Here is a 19,496-nt window from a genome sequence, read left to right on the forward strand (position 1 = left end):
GAATAAGAAACAAAAATATTTTGAGCCAAAATATGAGTAATATTTAGAGGATTCACTCCTCTTGGTTTCCAGATTCATATATTCTGATTATGCAAAAACCAGCCTTATATATATCATTGGTGAAGAGTGCCTACTGCATTCTAAATGCTTAAGTTTTTACTTCCCGAGTCCCTCTCTTCTTTTTTTTCTCTCTGAATAAGACTCTAGGGATGAAAGTATGGAATCCTTTTTTTTTTTTTTAATATTTATTGGTGTATGGTTGATTTACAATGTTGTGTTAGTTTCAGGTGTACAGCAAAGTGAATCAGTTATATATATACAGATATGTACCTCACTTCTTTTAATACATAATTACTTCAGGACTTCCCTGGGGCTCCAGTGGTTAGGACTCAGCACTTCCACTGCAGGGTGCACGGGTTCCATCCCTGGTCGGTAAACTAAGGTCCGCGTGATGCTCAGTGCAGGCAAAAATTATATAGACACATATCATTACTTTCATTTACCAAAACAATCATTCATGGAATACATAACCTGACTGAAAAGGCATTCATTGCTTACAGGATGAATACAAAGCCCTGTGCTTTCAAACTTTTTACCATCTAGTCCCAAACTATCTCTAATCCGGTGTGGCAGGTACTGAAGCATACAGGTACTTTAGTGTATTAATTTAATACTCTCAACAACTCTATAAGTTAGGTATTAGTGTTACTCCCATTTTACAAATAAGAAAATTGACGCACAGAAAGTATAAGAAACTTGCCTAAAGTCACAGAGCTGGCAAACGGCAGAACTGGGATTCAAAACCAAATAATTCAAATCCAGAGCTTGTGCTCCTAATCACAATGACACATTGGAATCATCATCATCTCTGGGATCATTTGGAACCTGTAATGGATGTTTGCCATCTGCCAGACGTTGTGCTAAGCACCTTGTTTTCCACCTGCCTGAGTTCAGAGCTGGGCATGACTTTCCATCCATATCTTTGCCTATAGAAATTCTAGATATTATTAAAGGCACTGCTTCAAGCTAAGCCCTCAAAGAAGGCTCCCATGTTCATATATTCTGCCCTTTTGGGCAACTTACGTTATTCAGCATCTTTACCAGACATCTGAGATCCAATAATCTACATGACAGAGTTTGTGTTATATTTACCTATAACCTGTCTTATCTCTCCAATCACGCTAGGACAAAGTCATATTATATTCATCTTTGTAGCCCTCACAATACCTGGTACATTTCTTAACTGAGAATCCCATGCTTAGTTTTGATTCCAGAAACTCAGGGAATTACTACACACAATTACTTATCACAATAACATTGTTAACAAACATGTATTTTATTCAGAGACTTCTATTATAAATAGGCTCAAAGAGCTTCCCCAATTCCCATTTCTACAAACATGGAAGGAGAAGAAAATGGGAAGAGGACATAGTGGGGGTAACACACTACTACAGCTGTTCACATATTATAACAGCAAAAGATTCATAGCAACTACTGAAAAAATACAGAGTACAATTTTACCTTAGGGAAGAATGTTCTGAAAAACAGATATATTTCTCTTTCCTAGGATTAAACATGCTATAATATTTCCTAGTCAGAAAAAAAAAAATGTGACAGAAAATATATTGACAATTCTGTTTCCAGGCAAAATCTACAGCAAACAGGAAACCACTCAAAACAGACCTCCAAAGGTCAAAGCAAATATGTAAACTTCACAGCAATGAGTGGCATCTGGTCTTCCAGGAAACAGCACCTTAGATTTGGTACTCATGCTTCTCCTGGGGGTTTTTCGGGCTTCACAATGCCTTCATCTGTCAAATGCAAAGCAGTATACAAAAATATACAATATGCAAAACACGGACCAAAGCAACTAGCAATTTATAAGAAAAACATTTAAAAGATCACTATTTTCCATTTGTATTAACATTTTTCTTTTATTGTATAAAATAGGGACCACATCTAGCACCATTTTCTAGATGATGCAAATATTTTGCTTTGTAGCTGATCTATCTACCTCTCTTTTGGGTACTCAGATAACATTTATATTGATATTCTTCTAACAAGGGGATGGAAAGAAAAGGGTTAAGATCACAGAAAACAGAGGGAAAAAAAGTAACTACTTAAGAGCAGAGATTGCTAACTGAGCCATGTACAATGCAGAGAATCAATATGGGTTTTCTAGGTATGTATTAAGAGTCGGCTTCAGATTTGCTACATATAAGCAAAGCTTTTAGGCTATCTTATATTCTTCTATGAAAGTTATATTCTCTTCAAAGTTACCTTGCTACTGAATCATGCATTTTGAGTTTTCCAGTGTGTTCTATGCTAGGTTCAATGAAAAAGTTCAAAAAGTTCCAAATAGGGACAGAACAAAAGTTTCCATCAGAATGGGTCTTCTTTCTTTTCTTAGAGGAATTATGCTTTGAAACATGGATACTCCCCCATACTTGAAAAAAATTTTTCTCCCATCAAAGAATTTCCAATGGTTCTCCAAAGAGGAGTGCTTCCTGATAAGAACCCTGTAATGGCTTCCAGTAAAGCAAAACAGGGTCAGTATGTTCAGTAAGACTGTCTATTTTTTTAATTTTTTAATTTTATTTTATTTTTAATATAAATTGTATATATTTGAGAGGTAAAACATGATGAGTTATATGCATATACATAGTGAAATGATTACTACAGTCAAGTTAATTTACACATCTCCTCACCATTACCTTTCCTGTGCATGTGTGTGTGCGTGTGTATGCAAGCGTGTGTGGTGAGAGCACCAGAAATCTACTCACTTAGCAACTCTCCAGTATTCAATACAGCATTAGTAACTCTAGTCATCATGCTGTACATTAGATTTCTAAAACTTATTGATCCAATAGAACTACAACGTTGTACCCATTGACTAATATCTCCCTGTTTGTCTGCTCCCCACCCCTTGTAACCACTATTCTACTCTTTGCTACTATGTATTCAACTTTTTAAATTCCATATATATAAGTGAGATCATGCCTTGGACATTGTGTGAAGTGGAAATAAGCCAGACACAGAGAGAAACTGTCTCTTTCTAAGTGAAGCAGGTGTGGAAGTGTTTCACCCTTGCAGAGAACAACATATCTTCCAAAGTAACTGAGTCTCCAGTCAAACACTGCAAGTCAAACACAGGCTGCATTTTGAAATGCTGGTAGCTAAGCAATACCAGCTGCTGATGAACCTGAAAGGCAGAAGGTGAGGATGAATGACCTTGAGCATATTATTAAATGTCCCTGGTTACTGTTACTGTCACGTCAGTTAGCTCAAGCTTTCATAGTCAATTTCCACTTTGCAGACTTCCAAGGTTGGCAGACGCTCCCCATTCCTTCGGATGTCTCCTGCCTGCTGAATGCTTACCACCAGGAGAAACACTCTCTCCGCCTGCATATTTCTGCTACCAGCAAACAGAATCTATCAAGAGTCAGTTTCGTTTCTTCCCAAATCGTTGCCTTGTAATTGGGTTTACAATTATGTGTATAATTATATAAGTAAATAACACATTAATTTTTATTGAGTATAATAGTTTATTACAACGAAATATTACACAGACTGGTTAAATTTGAGAACAAAGAGAAATATATTTTATTCTATGGAAACTAAGTTTAATGCCTTAGAAATAACTCTATGAAGTCAAGTAAAAAACCAAAAAAATTACTGTCAAATTATTATAGGTGAGGAAACTACAAAAGATCAGGAGAAACAATACCTGAAATCTAAAAGGATATTATATGCATATTGCTTGCCAAAAAAGTTTAAATTTTTCACTCTGCTTTGAGGAACTACAGACTAGCTTCTCTGCGATGTGTGAGGTTTGTGCATGAAAGACCAGACAAAACTGCAATCAATCTACCAATAATTTATCTTTAAAAAAGACCCTGGGACAACAAGAAGATTAAAAAATTACTATATATTTATATTATTAGGTATGCATCATCTCCTGATTTCCTCTTCTTAATCTTTTTAAAAAAATTATCCACGGCCTGATTGCATTACTCTGTGTCCTTTGCCAACAGCCAGCACTTCCTGGCTTTTGAAATCAATGAATACTTCCAGAGAAGAAGTTATAAGAGCACAGAAGCACAGGACAGACCTTTCTCTTCATTTCGACTCTACTGGTTATGTAGGTGTTTATCTTTGAGCAGCTTTGTTGTTTGCTCTCGACTGATTTCCCATTTTATACCAGAGATAAAGGCAGCTCACACGGACACTTAAGATACAACAAATTAGGATACATTTCAAGACTTTAGAAAAGTGAATTAACATTCCGAATCTCAGTTTCTTCACAGTATTGTGAAGAATAAGTGAGATTCCTTCTAAAAAGCCAAGCAAACAGAAGTGTCCAATGAATGTGAGTTCATTTCCTTATCTGGTCAGTAAAAGGATATATTGAAGATGCATAATTTTCATGGTGATTAGGAAATTATTCTATGCCTCTGTATAATGCTTTGTGTTTTTAAAGTACTTTCCTATATATTCTAATTAATCCCACACAACAACGGTGCAGAATAAATATATCAGGTTTAATTACTTCGCATTTACATTTTATAAGACTGAAGCAGATAGATGTGAAGCGTCTAAACCAAGTTCTCTCTGAAAGTTAACACAAATTTATGTTTAAATAAGCCTATTACGAGCTTATTTTCTGAGCCTCTTTCTCTCATTAACTTCTGCAATTCTACAAGATGTCTAAGATTTTCTTTTAAATTTCATCACTCTTTCATAATGCTCTTCTTTAGAGGCTCACCAATAACTAGCAGAGAACACAACACTTTAGTTCAATGCCAGTACATGAAAAACAGAATAAAGATAGAAAGCAAAACAAATGCCTCATGAACACAGTTGAAAGTCAGCGAGTTTTTGTCCTCTGAACCCATAGTCCAAGATGGGGCCTGAAAATTAGAACTTCTTGTACTGTTGTATTTCTCCATCCTGAATGTACCCCCCAGACAAGAGGACACTGGGACTATGGTTGAATTTGCAAAAACATAGCCAAGGCCTGAGTAGTCAGGAACTTTTGGATAGGCCTTACTACTTAATTCTAGAATCTCAGGACCGTATTGGAATTGTGATGAGAAACTTGATGCAAGAAACTCATTTTTCCTGACAGAGGGGAAATCTACTCTCAACTAGCCATAACTCTACCACTGTCTTAGTTCTGTTCATATTTAATTTCCTCCTCCTGTCCCCTCCCCACTGTGAGGCAGCCATTCTATAGATTAATTTTGCCTATTCTATAGCTTCATATAAATGGAATCACGTAGTACATACCCTTTGTATCTGGCTAAGTTTATTCATAAAATGTTTTTGAGATTCATCCATATTATTGCTAGAATCAATAGCTTGTTCCTTTTTACTCCTAGGAAGTGTGTACCTGTATTAATATACTACAGTTTGCTTATCATTTCTCCTGTCATTGGTGTCTGAAATCTTTCTGCTTTTTGGCTATCATGAATAGAGCTTCCATGAAACTCTTATACAGTATGGACATATGTTTTTATTTCTCTTGAATAAATAAGTAGCAGTAAAATTGCTGAGCATACAATTAGCATATGTTTACCTTTATTAGAAACAATCAAATGGCTTTCCTAAGTGGTTGTACCATTTAACATTCTCATTAGCAATGTATGAGTTTAAGTTATGCCATATCCACACCAACACTCAAACAACTTTTATCTGATCTTAGAGGCCCCAAACATGCTATTCCTCTACCTGAAGTATTATCCCCCTTGTTCTGTGGCTAATTAGTTGACCAGTTACCCATGATGTCTCCGTTTAAATATCAGTTGCTCAACAAAGTCTATTCTTACCGTTTTCTAACTCATCTAGGTTGGCCCTCCTGCTACACATTCCCAGAGCACACGGTACCATTTGTGTAGTATTTCTAAGACTCACCTTGCTTATGATTATTTGTTTAATACTTCCTTCTTTCTTAGAGTGTGAGCTCCATGAAAGCAGAAACCATGCCTTCTACTATGCCTGGATGATTAGAAAGTACTCGGTAAATATTTATAGCTTTTTGCAAAACCAAGATGTAAAACGTTTTAATTACCTTATCACAGATATAGTGAAGGTGATTTGTTAAAACCATTCATAAGGGAATCCATCAGAGTACAGACACATGTACAGGTAGGCATCAGCTAATAATTATAGCAGAAATTCCTTTTGTCCACTTTGCTGATATCGTCTACTATGTTTTCAAACTATGTAATATTTTGTGTCCAGCTCAAGAGAACCATAACAGCATCTTTCCGGAGGGTTTTCAGGGACAACAGCACAAAGCAGATGTTTAAAACAATAAATCCAGATAAGTCTTCTGGCAGCTTTTGTATCATCACTAAGAAATTCATCGGATAACATTAATAATTTATCATTAATATCATCAGCTCCAAGACTACTTTACAGCTTTAAAAATAATTTACTCCTTAAGTATAAGTAAGATCATATTCTTTCCCACTACCCAGAGCTCTCTTCTTCCCTACAGCTGAGGCTCACATAAAATGTATGCATCTGGAGAGTTGAATTAACTCATCCTAAACAATAGGGTGGCATTGCAATAGACACCATTGGATACATTGTATATTTTCTTTAGAAAATCAAACACATATAAGGAACCAGACTTTGGATATCTTGGAATTTTATCAGGCCCTCCATTAATTCCAATTAGAAACCAGGGTCTAGCACAGGGCTTGGCACATAGTAGCGGTTGAATAAACATTTATTTAAAACATCAATGAAAGTGGTCACAGCAAAAGCTCCAAACAAAGGAAATTCTAATAAACAAAGTTTATTGATTAATCCAGAAACATAGCCATTTTTTAAAAAAAAGTATAAACCAAATTATTGCTTTCAGTCAATGAAACCAGGCGCCCCATGGGTGGGAGCTCTGTTTAACCAACACAGCTCTTACAGCGCTGAAGGCCATTCTCGTTGCAAGCCGTGCACTTCAGGGCCTTGAAAGAGTCCGTAAAGCAGTTTCGAAACACTGACATTTTGCTCCCATGGCAGATGGAGCACGGAAGAAAGCCAAAGCCTCCACAGGAGGGACACTCGTGTGGATGCTGCACTCTCTGGATAGGTGGCAGGGGGACAAGAGAGGATAGAACATGTGTTAGCATGACAACTCCATCAGCCCTCCTGTCTTTCCGTACCGTGGATGGTCATAAAACAATATCGGCATAATATGGCTGGGGACCTGAAATCACCTACCATTGATATACAATAGACGCAGGGGATACACTAACTGAAGTTTCCTTCGTTATCTCATTGACGGCCATCAATAGCATAACCTTGGTGTGTAAGTGCTGGTACCTTTTAGGTTAAAGGGCACACACTTCCAGAAATCCATCACATGAAAGCACATATTTACAAATCAAGCAGTTCAGGAAATGGTCATTTGCATTAAAGGAAAATACTGTAACTTTCCCTTTAGTATCACGTCACAGTTTTATATCTTTGTTTATAGAATAGTAGGACTAACAGTGAGTATGGAAAATCAGAAAACTAAAAGCTGGAGTGGATGAGCCACTGTCAACTGAAGATCCATCATCATACTGCACATGTGAATAATGCTTTGTATTTTTAAAAGCACTTTCAAATGCATTAGTATATAGAACCTTCCCTCATCCCACCCTTCACACACACTGACACCTTCTTCTGTAAAGCAGCTAATTCACGCAACATTATCCTCATTTTATATTTAAAGAAACAGGCATGGAAATCTTAAGACATTTATCCAAGTCTGTAAAATTACCCACAGTAGCTATCAGCCTTTCTACCTCAAGTAAAAATAAAGTACACATGAAAGTATAATGAAATTAACTAGCAAGGATGTTAAGGATATTCTGAAAATTATCCATACATATTTCTATTTGCTTTTTTGAGCATGTGACCTTTACTGGAGTCTACTAGCGGCATCCATTTGCTGGGGGGAGATTAGGATCGATTACAGAATGAATACAAAGAGAACGTGAGTTAATACCAAGCTTCTGACTTGCAAAATAGGAATTTGCAGCAATGTTTGAAAGCCCACCTTTGTGACAAGAGTAATTGCTAAAGTAAGCTTGGGAAATGTAGACACAGACACTCACACGCACACACACAAGCACACTCAAACATACCTTACATACTTAGACATACATACAGATTTTCCCTGGAAGTTCACAACTGTACTTAATAAAGTCTCCAAAAAATCCAACTGAAAAGGTAACCGATTAACTAGGTTTAATCTACCATGTCCCTGGCAAGAAACCTTTTCCCAGAAAACAACTATAATTTTCTCATAATCAGTACCCTGTGGAATGTACTTTGGGAAACAAACATTAAGGATATGATTGCTTTAAAATTTATATATTCCCAGACCACTCTTCAGAGATGCATATTCTGTATATAGTAAGATTTGTTTACAGTTACCATTTGACTTTGCTATTATATCAAGATGGCAAAATCCATGGAATATCTTATTTTTAGTAACACAGAACTACTTTGATGGAAAGTAGTGATTGCCAGTCTGAATGACACAAACAAGGAACGTTGTCAAGTTTGTAGATACCCAAAGCTCTTCTAAAAAGTTAGATTGTATGTAGTAATTTAGTTTCTTTGTAACTGCTTTTTGTCATTTCTTTGTGCAAGGTTGACCAAAAAACGGTGTACCAGACTTACAATTTTGCATGATATAAAAATGTCTTTAGAAAAAAAAACTTTCAGTAAAAACAAAAACAGTGAAGAAAGAGTGTAGTCTAAAAGCAAAACATAGAGAATTAGTAAGTAATGCTATTCTTATCAAATTTTAGAAAGAATATGATACAGTAGATAGGCCATTGACATGCATTAAAGCCATGCCAGAGATTATGTTAAAAATATTTAATGACTTGTACGAAAGAACACCAACTAGTCAGAAAGCACTAATAGGGCCCTGAATCCAGGACTTCACCCATTAGTGCTGGATTATAAATAGGACTGGATTCCAAGTAGAGTGGGATCATCAGATTTTGCAATTTAAAAAATTGGGATGTCCAGTTAATTTGAATTTCTGACAGACTACAGATAAATTTTTATATAAGTATGTGCCAAATATTTTATGGGACATGCTTAAACTAAAAAAATTATTCATAATTTACTACAGGTTTAAATGTAAGTGGACATCCTATATTGTACCTGGCAATCCTCACAGGGGAGTTGCTGACAGGGAAGAGGAGAACTGCTTGGGAGTCTTGGGGTAGCAGCTATTTACCAACCAGTATAAATTATTTTAATATCTTAACAACCAGTATAAACATGTTTCAATATTTTCGAATTCTTGAATAGCCTATGGTTTTCCCATAAAATATATTTGCAATGGCAAGCAAAGAACAACAAAGCTAGAATACATGTGAGCACTAGGAAGCTTCCTAGGTTCATTCACCAGCTATGTCACTCACTCCAAACACCAGGCTCTAAACACAGAGAACCCAAAATGATAACGCAATGCAACACAATTAAAAATTATTGAAACTGAGCAGGACCCTGCAGAACCTTCCTGGGGACAGACACCTCCCCACCCCATCCCCTGGCCCTTGTTTATAGAAAAGCTTTAGCCTCCTAGGCCTTCCCTGAGTTCCAAAGAGCAAATTTAATCAGAGAAGTGAGAAAATGCGGAAACAAATGAAAACAGGCAAGACAAAATAATAATAGTCTAGCCATAAAACAAAGTCAAGGACCATTAGTGCCTCCTCAAGGGCTAAAGATAATATCCTGAGCCATACCCTGGAGTTGTTTTGCAGATACTAAGACCCCCCCACTGCCAACGAGGTGGAAGACGTTAACTGCATGCTGACCTCCAGTATGTAGACTCCAGACAGGTTGGAACCAGAAGGTTGATGATGTTAACTCCCAAAATACCACCCTGTTACCTCACCACCAACCAATCAGGAGGATGTTCACGAGCTGATCAGGCACTCTGTGACCCTCTCCCTCACTTTGTCTTTAAAAACCCTTCCCTGAAGGCCACTGGGGAGTTTGGATCTTTTGAGCATGAGCTGCCCATACTCCTTGCTTGGCCCCATGTTGGGCACCTTACGATAAACGTTGTACTTTCCTTTACCACACCCCAGTATCAGTAGATTGGCTTTACTGCATGGGTGAGTGGACCCAAGTTTGGTTTGGTAACATTATCTTATATCATGGGCCTGGAACATGATTTACAAAAATTACTTTCAAAGGGTCAAAATATCAAATGTTAAATATATAATGAGTCTGCTCTTTCTTAACGTTTCTCCACAATTCAGAAAAAATAAATTTTCTAAAATGAAGTTAATATATAAATACTAAAAGCCACATTGTTCTTTTTAGAGAGAATCACAAATAGACCAAGGTCATTCTAAAATAACATCATCACTTGCAAACTGGTGGTCACAGAGTTTCTCCCCAGGAATCTCCAGCCATGTGTTTACCAGCACAATGAACATACCAGAAATTGTCAAGCTCTGTTGTCTCAAACTCAGTTTAAATTTGGCTGTCAATTTGAAATTTAGAGACAGAACTTTTCATTAGATTACTCAGTGCTGTAGTCCGTACTTTAAACAAACTGGATCTAGTATATCTTTCTTTGCCTTCAAGCTTTCCAAATGGGAAAAGTCCATGGAAGAGTCATTAACCATTACAGATGGTCACTTCAGTTACGATGGTTATTTCTTTGTATTCTAAAACATCTGTTAATTTTATATTTGTAAGATGGTAAAATCAGTTGATTCAACTGATCAAGAACAGGAAGTAATAGAATAATAATAAGAAAAAAATAAATAAATAAAATAAAACAATGTCAGAATCTGTGCAATGCCATGATGAGATATGTCTTTTACTTTAAAGATATGTCTTTTACTTTAAAGATATTTCTTTTACTTTAATTCACTCATTAAATTGTCTCAACAATTTAATGAGTTAATTCATGTAAAGTGAATAGAATATTGCCTGGCACATTGTAGCTACTTAACAAGACATGATTAGTTATTATTTCACTAATAAATCCTTATTTGAAGAGATTTTTATTAACTGCTGCCTCAAGTTAAATTGCTTGTGGTCACATGACACAACCATTTTCTACCATTCATAGAGTCATTTTATTTAAACACTTCTATATTTAGTCTTCTGGTCTAAAGTGTTACCACTGTAAGAAAGGGAGAGTAAATGTGTTTCAATTCACGTGCAAATTCTGATGTCTTGGAGCACAGTATTGGAAAGATTCTGAGGCCACTTCCACTCAGGAAAAATTAGCTGTTTCAGCCATAAACTTGGAAGAGGAAAGGGATAGCTTACACAGGATGTAGTGTCTATACCCAATTCTCACACGAACCTGACGTAATAGAGACTATCTCATTTCACAAATGATGAAACAAAGTCTCTTAATGAGTTAAAAAAAATGTTCAGGTCACAGTGGAATTTGAAAATTAGAAATTAGAGAACTCTCTTCAAGAACTATATGCATGCCCTTTCCTCTTTAAGAGTAGTTTTCAACCTTTACTTACATCCATTTTTTCCCAAATAATATATTACATGGGATTCCCAAAACATAAAACCGTTAAAAGGATAAATGCTGCAAATGAAGCAGAAGTGGGGTGGGGGTGGGAGTGGGTCTTGAGGGGACCCACTAAGGCTCCCCCAGTGTTCCACTAGCCTCCAGAAATCCTATTCCTGTTACATCACCCAGTATAAGCTATTCCACTTGTTCTTCTAATAATAGTAAATAATTCAGTCATTCCTAGCCATCTCCTTCAAAGAGCGCTTTTGTTATATTGGAACTCCGGTTCCAACTTAAAAGAGTTCCAACAATGAGAAAGAGCTGGCTTATACTACATGTTCCTGTGTCCTAAGTCCAATACCTCAGTAGACAGCTTTGCCCTCAGTGCAAGATGGAAAAAGAGCTAAAAAATTCCCCAAATTTGAACAGTGTTCCAGGTTGGAGGAAGCAGGAATAACTGAAGTTAACAATAGTCATTATTGGTAGTAACAAAACAGACTTCCACTTTCAATGAAGAGGTTAACGAGAGACACTTTGACCTTCAAGCAATTAAGAAATCTAGGGTAGCTCTTCAGTGTCCTGGAGCCCAGCAAAGCTTGAAACCATGCAGACCTGGCTGAGAATAGCACCCAGTAAGAGAACTAAATCTACAGAGTGCCCCTTTTCTGAATAGTGGTTTGGGTAGGGGCATGTCCCTTGGGGGTGGAATTCAAGAAAAAAGGAGTGCAAAATCATCCTCCCTTTTACCTCTTTCTGTTCATATATTCTTGGCAAGGGAATTTAAAAAAATAAAACTCAGTGGTCTCATTCCACAAATTAGTCCACATTGCCAGGAACTGTGCAAGGTGTAGGGGATATAGCAGTGAACCAGAGACCTCCCTGTTCTCTTAGTAGTAGCTCTCAGCTACAAATAAGGATTTATTAGTGAAATAATGATGAATAATGATGAATCTTATTGAGTGGTTACTACATACCAGGCAATGTTCTATTCACTTTACATGATTCACTCATTAAATCTTCTCAACAACCCTTTGAGTAAAAGGCAGATCTCATCATAGTGTTGCAGAGATTCTGACGACATTATTTGAGGATGGCCTTGGTCTATTTGTGATTCCATTTAAAAATGATGATGTAGCTTTTTGTATTCATATATTAATTTTATTTTAGGAAATTTATCTGTGGTCTTCGAATACGTCCACTCCATACTGCAGTCATCTGAACTGAAGCCCCCAAGCATTCCCTAGTCTCTAACAAAGGACCAAGGGGACAAGGGGGGAGTTCATGAATGATTGTCAAATGGGTTTCCTTTGTAGCACAAACTCAAAATTTCATAAATATAAAGAGTTTTTGCTGTTATATAACATAGGAACAGGATGCTAAGATCAAGGGTCTTCTGTGTTTTCTTCAAGATCAGGAAATGAATGCACTTCTTATTTCTGAACTCAGATCATCTAACCTTATTTTAGGAGAGCTAGAAAATCTCTTAAGTATTTTACCAAAGAGGAAGCAACTTATCTGAGTCTCCACGACCATAAACCCCATCATCCAGCTTGTCTATGAAGCAGACTCACTCCATGTAACAGATTATCAAAGAGTGAACACTTGGCATATAATCATCTCTGGATGACTCACCTTTTTCTATGTATTTTGTTTTAAACTATATTCAATAATTTAATTCAGCAAATTCTTGTTAAGTGCCTAATAAACGACTCTCTGTTTGACCTAGCTCTTAATAAACAGAATCGTTCCTGATAATTAGAGTTCCTAGCATTCTCAATTTGCAGCTGGGAAAGAAGCCTCTGAACAAAATGCTGACACAGCGGAAATTTGTTGCTTATATTCCCGAATGCATAAGCCAGATGGACGAGTCTGATTCTTGACCCAATGGGATGTACTGCCACAACCCTACTTAAAAAGATGTTCCAATTCCAGAGAGAGGCAGCCAGAGCACTTGGCCTGATTTCCCAGGTGAGTAGGTGGTATTCTGCTCCTGTAGTCTCTGAACATGCTGCGGCCACCCACCCCACAGAGAAGCAACATCACCCGGAATGGTGCTTCTCCAGAGAGGGTCAGGCCAGTCTTTGATAGCTCCAATGCCTTGTACAGACAGCCTGTGCCACTTCCAGCATCCTCAGTGTATAGCTGGGAATCTTACCTCTGTTCTTCATAAATAACAAATCAGGCTTTACAAGGAAAAATGTACAAAAGTGGACACTATGTTGGCAATCTCACCAGCAATGACAACAAAATGTTTGCTCATATCTTTAAAAGAAACAGCAAGGCAGAAGCTTACTTAGAGCTTCTCTACCATCTGAGATCTTTAATCCAGTACCTGCCATAACAAGGTGATTGCTAATCATCTCAGGGATGCCCTGACTTCCTCTGTGTGGGAAACATCAGGATCAGCTATCCATCTCGGTTATTGTTTGGGGGAAATCCTTAGACATCTCTTCGCTTTTGATCTTTAGCCTGTTTATTTATATAAGTAAATACATAAATATATAAATAAATTTTACCCCCCAATGGTGATTTTATTCATCTTTTTCACCCAAGTGTTCTCTTACATAAAATAATTCTTTTTCTCTTCTTTTTCATTGATTAACTGCTTTGCCTTCTCAAAAACAAACAAACAAACAACAAAACAGACAAAAAAAAAAACCTTGGATGAAAGAGGATTCATTCATCTATTCACTCAACAAATAATTATTGAGTGCCCATTATTTTCCAATTCCTGTTCTAGGCGCTAGAGGTAAAGAACAGAACAAAATAGGCAAGAATCTGTGTCCATGCAGAGCTCATATGTTACTGGGAAGATCCCCTGCAAACTGTCCCAGGAGCAGAACCCGCACTGGTACAGGTAGCCTTATTAAATCCAAGTCTCATACCAGCTATCGCCATATTTCACTTGCTTCTGCTGCTTTTGGCCAGCTCCTCATGTTTGAGGCCACTGACAAGTCTTCATCAGCGAATCAGGCCCCCTCAGGTTCCCCGAGCAATTTTCACTTAGATGGGAAGTATGCTAGAATTCTTGGGCCAGAAAACTTGAAATTTGATTTGCTGACACCGTTTCTGATGACCCAGCTGCAGATGCTAAGCCTCTTTCCTCGTCATTACTGGGGTAACTGCTGAAAACTGGGGCCTGAATTACAAAGACCAGGGTGATGAATTATGCAGCACCCAAGTAACAGCAAATTAGAACTTAGTAGGAGCTGTCTGGTTTCTCTCCGAAGTTATTGCCAATTTTCCCCTCTTCCACAATGCCACACTAGCATAAGATCCAAGTGTTAAAATTCAGTCTGTTTCCTGGACCTAGTACTCTGCCTACCTCCCAGTAAACTTCTCATCTGGGCCTTGGGTCCTGCCACATTTGATCAGATTTCCCAGATACCTACATGACACTTAATTTGAGAGTGATGGCCGCATAGATTCATGGTTAAGATTATGGAGTCAGGCTCATTAAAATCATGAATCAAACACTATTTGTAAGGTCTGGAGCAAGTGATTTAATCCTCTGTGCCTCCATTCTCTTGTCTGTAAAACAAGGATAATAATAGAACCCACCTTGCAGAGTTATTGTAACGTTTCAATAACTTAATACGTATAATACCAAGAATATTACTTGCTACTTAGTAAGGACGCCAATGTTTCCTACCTCAGGAATATTAAACTCCTGTTTCATTGCCAAAAGCCAACCAGAAGAATGGAATGGGTTTGGATCTGAATCTTGTCCTTTATCCACTTTTCCTGGTTCTTCCAACTGCTTCTCCAAGGCCAGTCTCTTTGCCTGGGTGAGTTTGCCTTAAACCCCAGGTCCCTCACAGGCAGAGTTCAGGGCTTTCTGGATGGCTGCAAATTCTCTACCAGTTTTGTTATATGGACAAAGCAGCCCAACAGAGTTATAACACCTTATAAATCCTATGAACGGTAGAAGCCAGTACCGTACTATTGTATATATTTCAACATTAAGAATAATTTTAAATGTTTCTGGCTTATTTATGTCATCTGTAGAATTGAGACAGACTTAATGAAGAGCATAAAATCCTCTTTCAAAATTCTCTGAGCTGAGAGAAAGAGAGAGGTTATGTTAATATATAGCATGGCGGTGTTAATCAAGTTGCAGAATTAAGAAATTATAGACTCAAAAGAATAAAGTCTATGAATAGCTAAGTCAATCGTCAACCTTTAAAAAGAAGAGTAATGAGGGACATTCACTTTATAAGACTCTAAAAGATGCTTTTAAATCACAGAAATAACAACAGTAGGATATTGATACAACAGGAACAAATAGAGCAATGGAACGGATTAGCAAGCTCAGACAAAGACCCAGGGATTTACTATAATAAAAAATTGGCACAGGGGGCTTCCCTGGTGGCGCAGTGGTTGAGAGTCTGCCTGCCGATGCAGGGGACACAGGTTCGTGCCCCGGTCCGGGAAGATCCCACATGCCGTGGAGTGGCTGGGCCCGTGAGCCATGGCCGCTGAGCCTGCGCGTCCGGAGCCTGTGCTCCGCAGTGTGAGAGGCCGCAACAGTGAGGGGCCCGCGTACCGCAAAAAAAAAAAAAAAAAAAGCGAATATCTAGAATATAGAAGGATCTTCTGAGAATCAACAACAACAACAAAAAAGACAATTCCAACACTTTTCATGGGCAAGGATAAGAATACACAACTTACAGAAGAAGAAATTTAAAAATTTAACAAGCATACAAGGAAATGCCCAAACTCAATGGTTATCAGAAAAACATTAATTAAAATGATAAAGCAATATCTCTCTATACCTACTACCCTGGCAAAAATTAGACAACAGAAAATTGGAGAACGATGTAAAACATTGCCAGGAATGTGGGAACATACGAAACCGCTTTCTCCACAGGAGGGAGTGTTGGATGCTGCAAGCATCATGGAGAGCCATCTGGCACTACCTGAAAAACTGGGGATATGCATAAGCTATTACCCAGCGATTCCTACTCTCAGAGAAATCCACAAGCGAACATGGTCAAGGTTGCTCCTTGCAGCACTGTCTGTTTGAGGGAGAAGTTAGAGGACATCAGTGGAAAAAATGAGTAGATAAAAAATATTGGGTGGGCTCCATGCAGCTGCATTGTCCAAAGTAGGAGCCCTCGGTCAGATACGGTTAATTAGTTTATTTATTTTAAAATTTGTATTTAATTTTACTTGACTTGAATTTAAACTTAAATCAAGTAAAGTTAAATAAAATTAAAAATTCAGTTCTTCAGTCGCACTAGCTACATTCTAAGTGTTCAATAGCCACATGCAGCCAGTGACTACTGTTTTGGATAGTACAGATATAAAAGAGTTCCATCATCAAAGGAAGTTCTATTCAACAGTGATGTTGTGGGAAAGTACACAGCAGTTAGAAGAAATGGATTAAAGGTTCGCATAGCAATATCGATGGTTCTTAAAAGCATAGTGCCTAAGAAAATAATTTGAAACACAATTAGGTACATTACATGACATCATTTGTAAGAGTAAAAATGTGCAGAGAAAATAATAATACATATTAACCAAGTTAAATCACTTAAATAAAACATACATATTAACCCAAATTGATGGTTTCATGGAGTTGGAGTAGAGTACAGGGACAAAAGGAAAGAAATGAACCCACCCATACAGATTTTAGAGCTGAGAGGAATTTTAGATTATCAAGTACACACCCTCATTGTGTTTGTCTTTCTCGGTAAAATTACTATATGAATAAAACATGATTCCTAACACCAAGTAGTATATAGTTCATTTGGGACATGAATTAAATGCCCAAAGACAAGTAATACAAAAATTAAAAGACTTTGATAAGCACCTAAGAAAAAGAGGGATACAGGAATGCAAAGGTGTGAGAGATCAGGAATGATGTGGGGAAGAGGTGATACTGCAGATGGGCCTTGAAGATGGTGAAGGGGAATGAGGAAATGGAACAATAGCAGGCTTGCACAAAGGAATGGTGGTAAAAAAGCACAAAGTGGAAGGAATGGTAGAGAATCAGAAATGAGGTCAGCAAAGGAGATTGGACCAAAAAGAGCTGGCGTGGCACAATAGATACCATGTAACCATATTGCATAGTTCCCCTGGGAAAGTCTGGGTTCAGGTTCACTGCCACAGAATAATTACTAATGCACGCTTTTCACTCTCAAGGTGTCCCAGTTTAGACTATAAAATATATATATATATATTTTATCCTACATATAGAGAGAAGTAGGCTGATAAAATACTGGAGCAGAGAGGTATTAAGGGTTTCCTGGTTGCATATTCATTTGATACATCATATATTTGAATAACTATTTCTCAGATGTTGTCATTATAAATATAGGAACAAAATTAAAAGGTGCACTTTTGGAGAAATAACTTTTTCTCTAATCTTTAGAAATGATGAGCTGGTCTGTAGGAAAAATAAAATAATTTAAATAAAAAATTTTATATGTGCTTCAGGATAACGGCCTGACATGAAACACCTCATCAACATCTCTATAACAGAGAATTAGGCTCTAATAAAGCCGACTGGAATTTTCACCTAATACTACGAGGTTGTTAGACACTAACACTAAAGTCACTCTAGCTGGAGGAAACCTCACCGTAGGTGGTAGCAAATTAAAACCGCCACATGTATCCTGTTATATATTTGTAAGAACACAGAGAAAAATTCAATTAGGAAAACTCAGTTACAATCAGAGTGTGTTCAATGTTTTGATTACTAAAAATAAGTTGCTAAAAGCACAATTACCTCAATTTTGGTTAAGAGGTCTTGCAGTTCTCCTGATTCATTCATTGACAAAATTTTCTCAGCACCCTATTAACAAGAGAGGGTAGGGGAGAAAGAAAATCCATTTTGTTAGTATTTGAGAAAACAAAGTTCTAGCCAGGAAAGTTTAACTCACAAAATACTGAACAGGATTTTTCCCTTCAGATCTAAGTAAACTCAGAACCAGGAGGCCAAAGAGGAGAGGAAATTTCTCTCTCCTTTCACATACTCTCCCATCTAGTAAGGCTAATTGTGGGCAAAAGGAGGACTGCCAGCAGAAGGTGAGTACTGGGAAGTCCATCCATGCCTGTCAGATGAAGTCCAGAGATGGAAGGTTCCAGCACACCCTTCAGAGCTGTTCAGGGAGCCTAAGCCAGCCACCTGGGAAAGGAAGCCTCTGAGCAAATCCCCAGCCTGGGCTGCCTCTGCCCTATTCCAGGCAGTCCTGGACATGCCCCACTCAGAATCCTTAGAATCCATGTCCTTAAGGACATGCCCTCCTTAATGCTATTAAGATAACAGCAGCTAATAATAATGATAATAATAATAAAAGTAATAACCACCCACAGTAATTAAGCATATATTAGGAGCCAGGCATCCAACATCATCTAATCTGATGTGCTAGGCTCACTTAATGGTAGAAATTGAGCCTCTGTGAGATTAAATAACAATTGCAAGGTCACCCAGAGAGAAAGCAGAGTGGGAATTTGAACACAGACAGGGGAATTACTCCAGAGTCAATGGAGTAAGACTCTACTTAAAAATGAGAACCTGGGCTTCCCTGGTGGTGCAGTGGTTGAGAGTCTGCCTGCCGATGCAGGGGACGCGGGTTCGTGCCCCGGTCCGGGAAGATCCCGCATACCGCGGAGCGGCTGAGCCATGGCCGCTGAGCCTGTGCGTCCGGAGCCTGTGCTCCGCAGCGGAAGAGGCCACAACAGTGAGAGGCCCACGTACCGCAAAAAAAAAAGAAAAAAAGTGAACTTTACCTACAAATGCAAGAGGGAGGAGATATGGGGATATATGTCTATGTATAGCTGATTCACTTTGTTATAAAGCAGAAACTAACACACCATTCTAATGCAATTATACTTCAATAAAGATGTTTTTTTAAAAAAAACAACTTTACTGTGAAAATGAGAACTGGGATGATGTACGCCCTTTCCAACAAACTAATCATGTTTCTTTGAACTACCCCATTTTCCTTTCCTTTCCAGCCTCTTCTTACCTTCTCCC

The 19,496-nt window shown here is 37.8% G+C and overlaps 1 protein-coding gene across 2 annotated transcripts in view; it reads right to left on the reverse strand.

Moving 5' to 3' along the window:
- Window positions 1–747: 747 nt before the first annotated feature.
- GRXCR1 (glutaredoxin and cysteine rich domain containing 1) overlaps window positions 748–19,496 on the reverse strand; it is a 306,050-nt gene continuing 287,301 nt past the window's right edge. Inside the window, exons 3-4 of one of the 2 annotated variants that reach the window (XM_004268312.4) lie at window positions 18,246–18,311; window positions 748–7,088 (exon numbers count right to left, since the gene is read on the reverse strand). In XM_004268312.4, the coding sequence (XP_004268360.1) occupies window positions 6,909–7,088; window positions 18,246–18,311 (246 nt within the window). In that variant the 3' untranslated portion in view covers window positions 748–6,908. The remainder of the gene's footprint in view (window positions 7,089–18,245; window positions 18,312–19,496) is intronic. The other variant, XR_007477288.1, reaches the window with a different exon arrangement.

Source organism: Orcinus orca, chromosome 4 (genome assembly GCF_937001465.1).
Source record: "Orcinus orca chromosome 4, mOrcOrc1.1, whole genome shotgun sequence".
NCBI classification, from domain to species: domain Eukaryota; kingdom Metazoa; phylum Chordata; class Mammalia; order Artiodactyla; family Delphinidae; genus Orcinus; species Orcinus orca.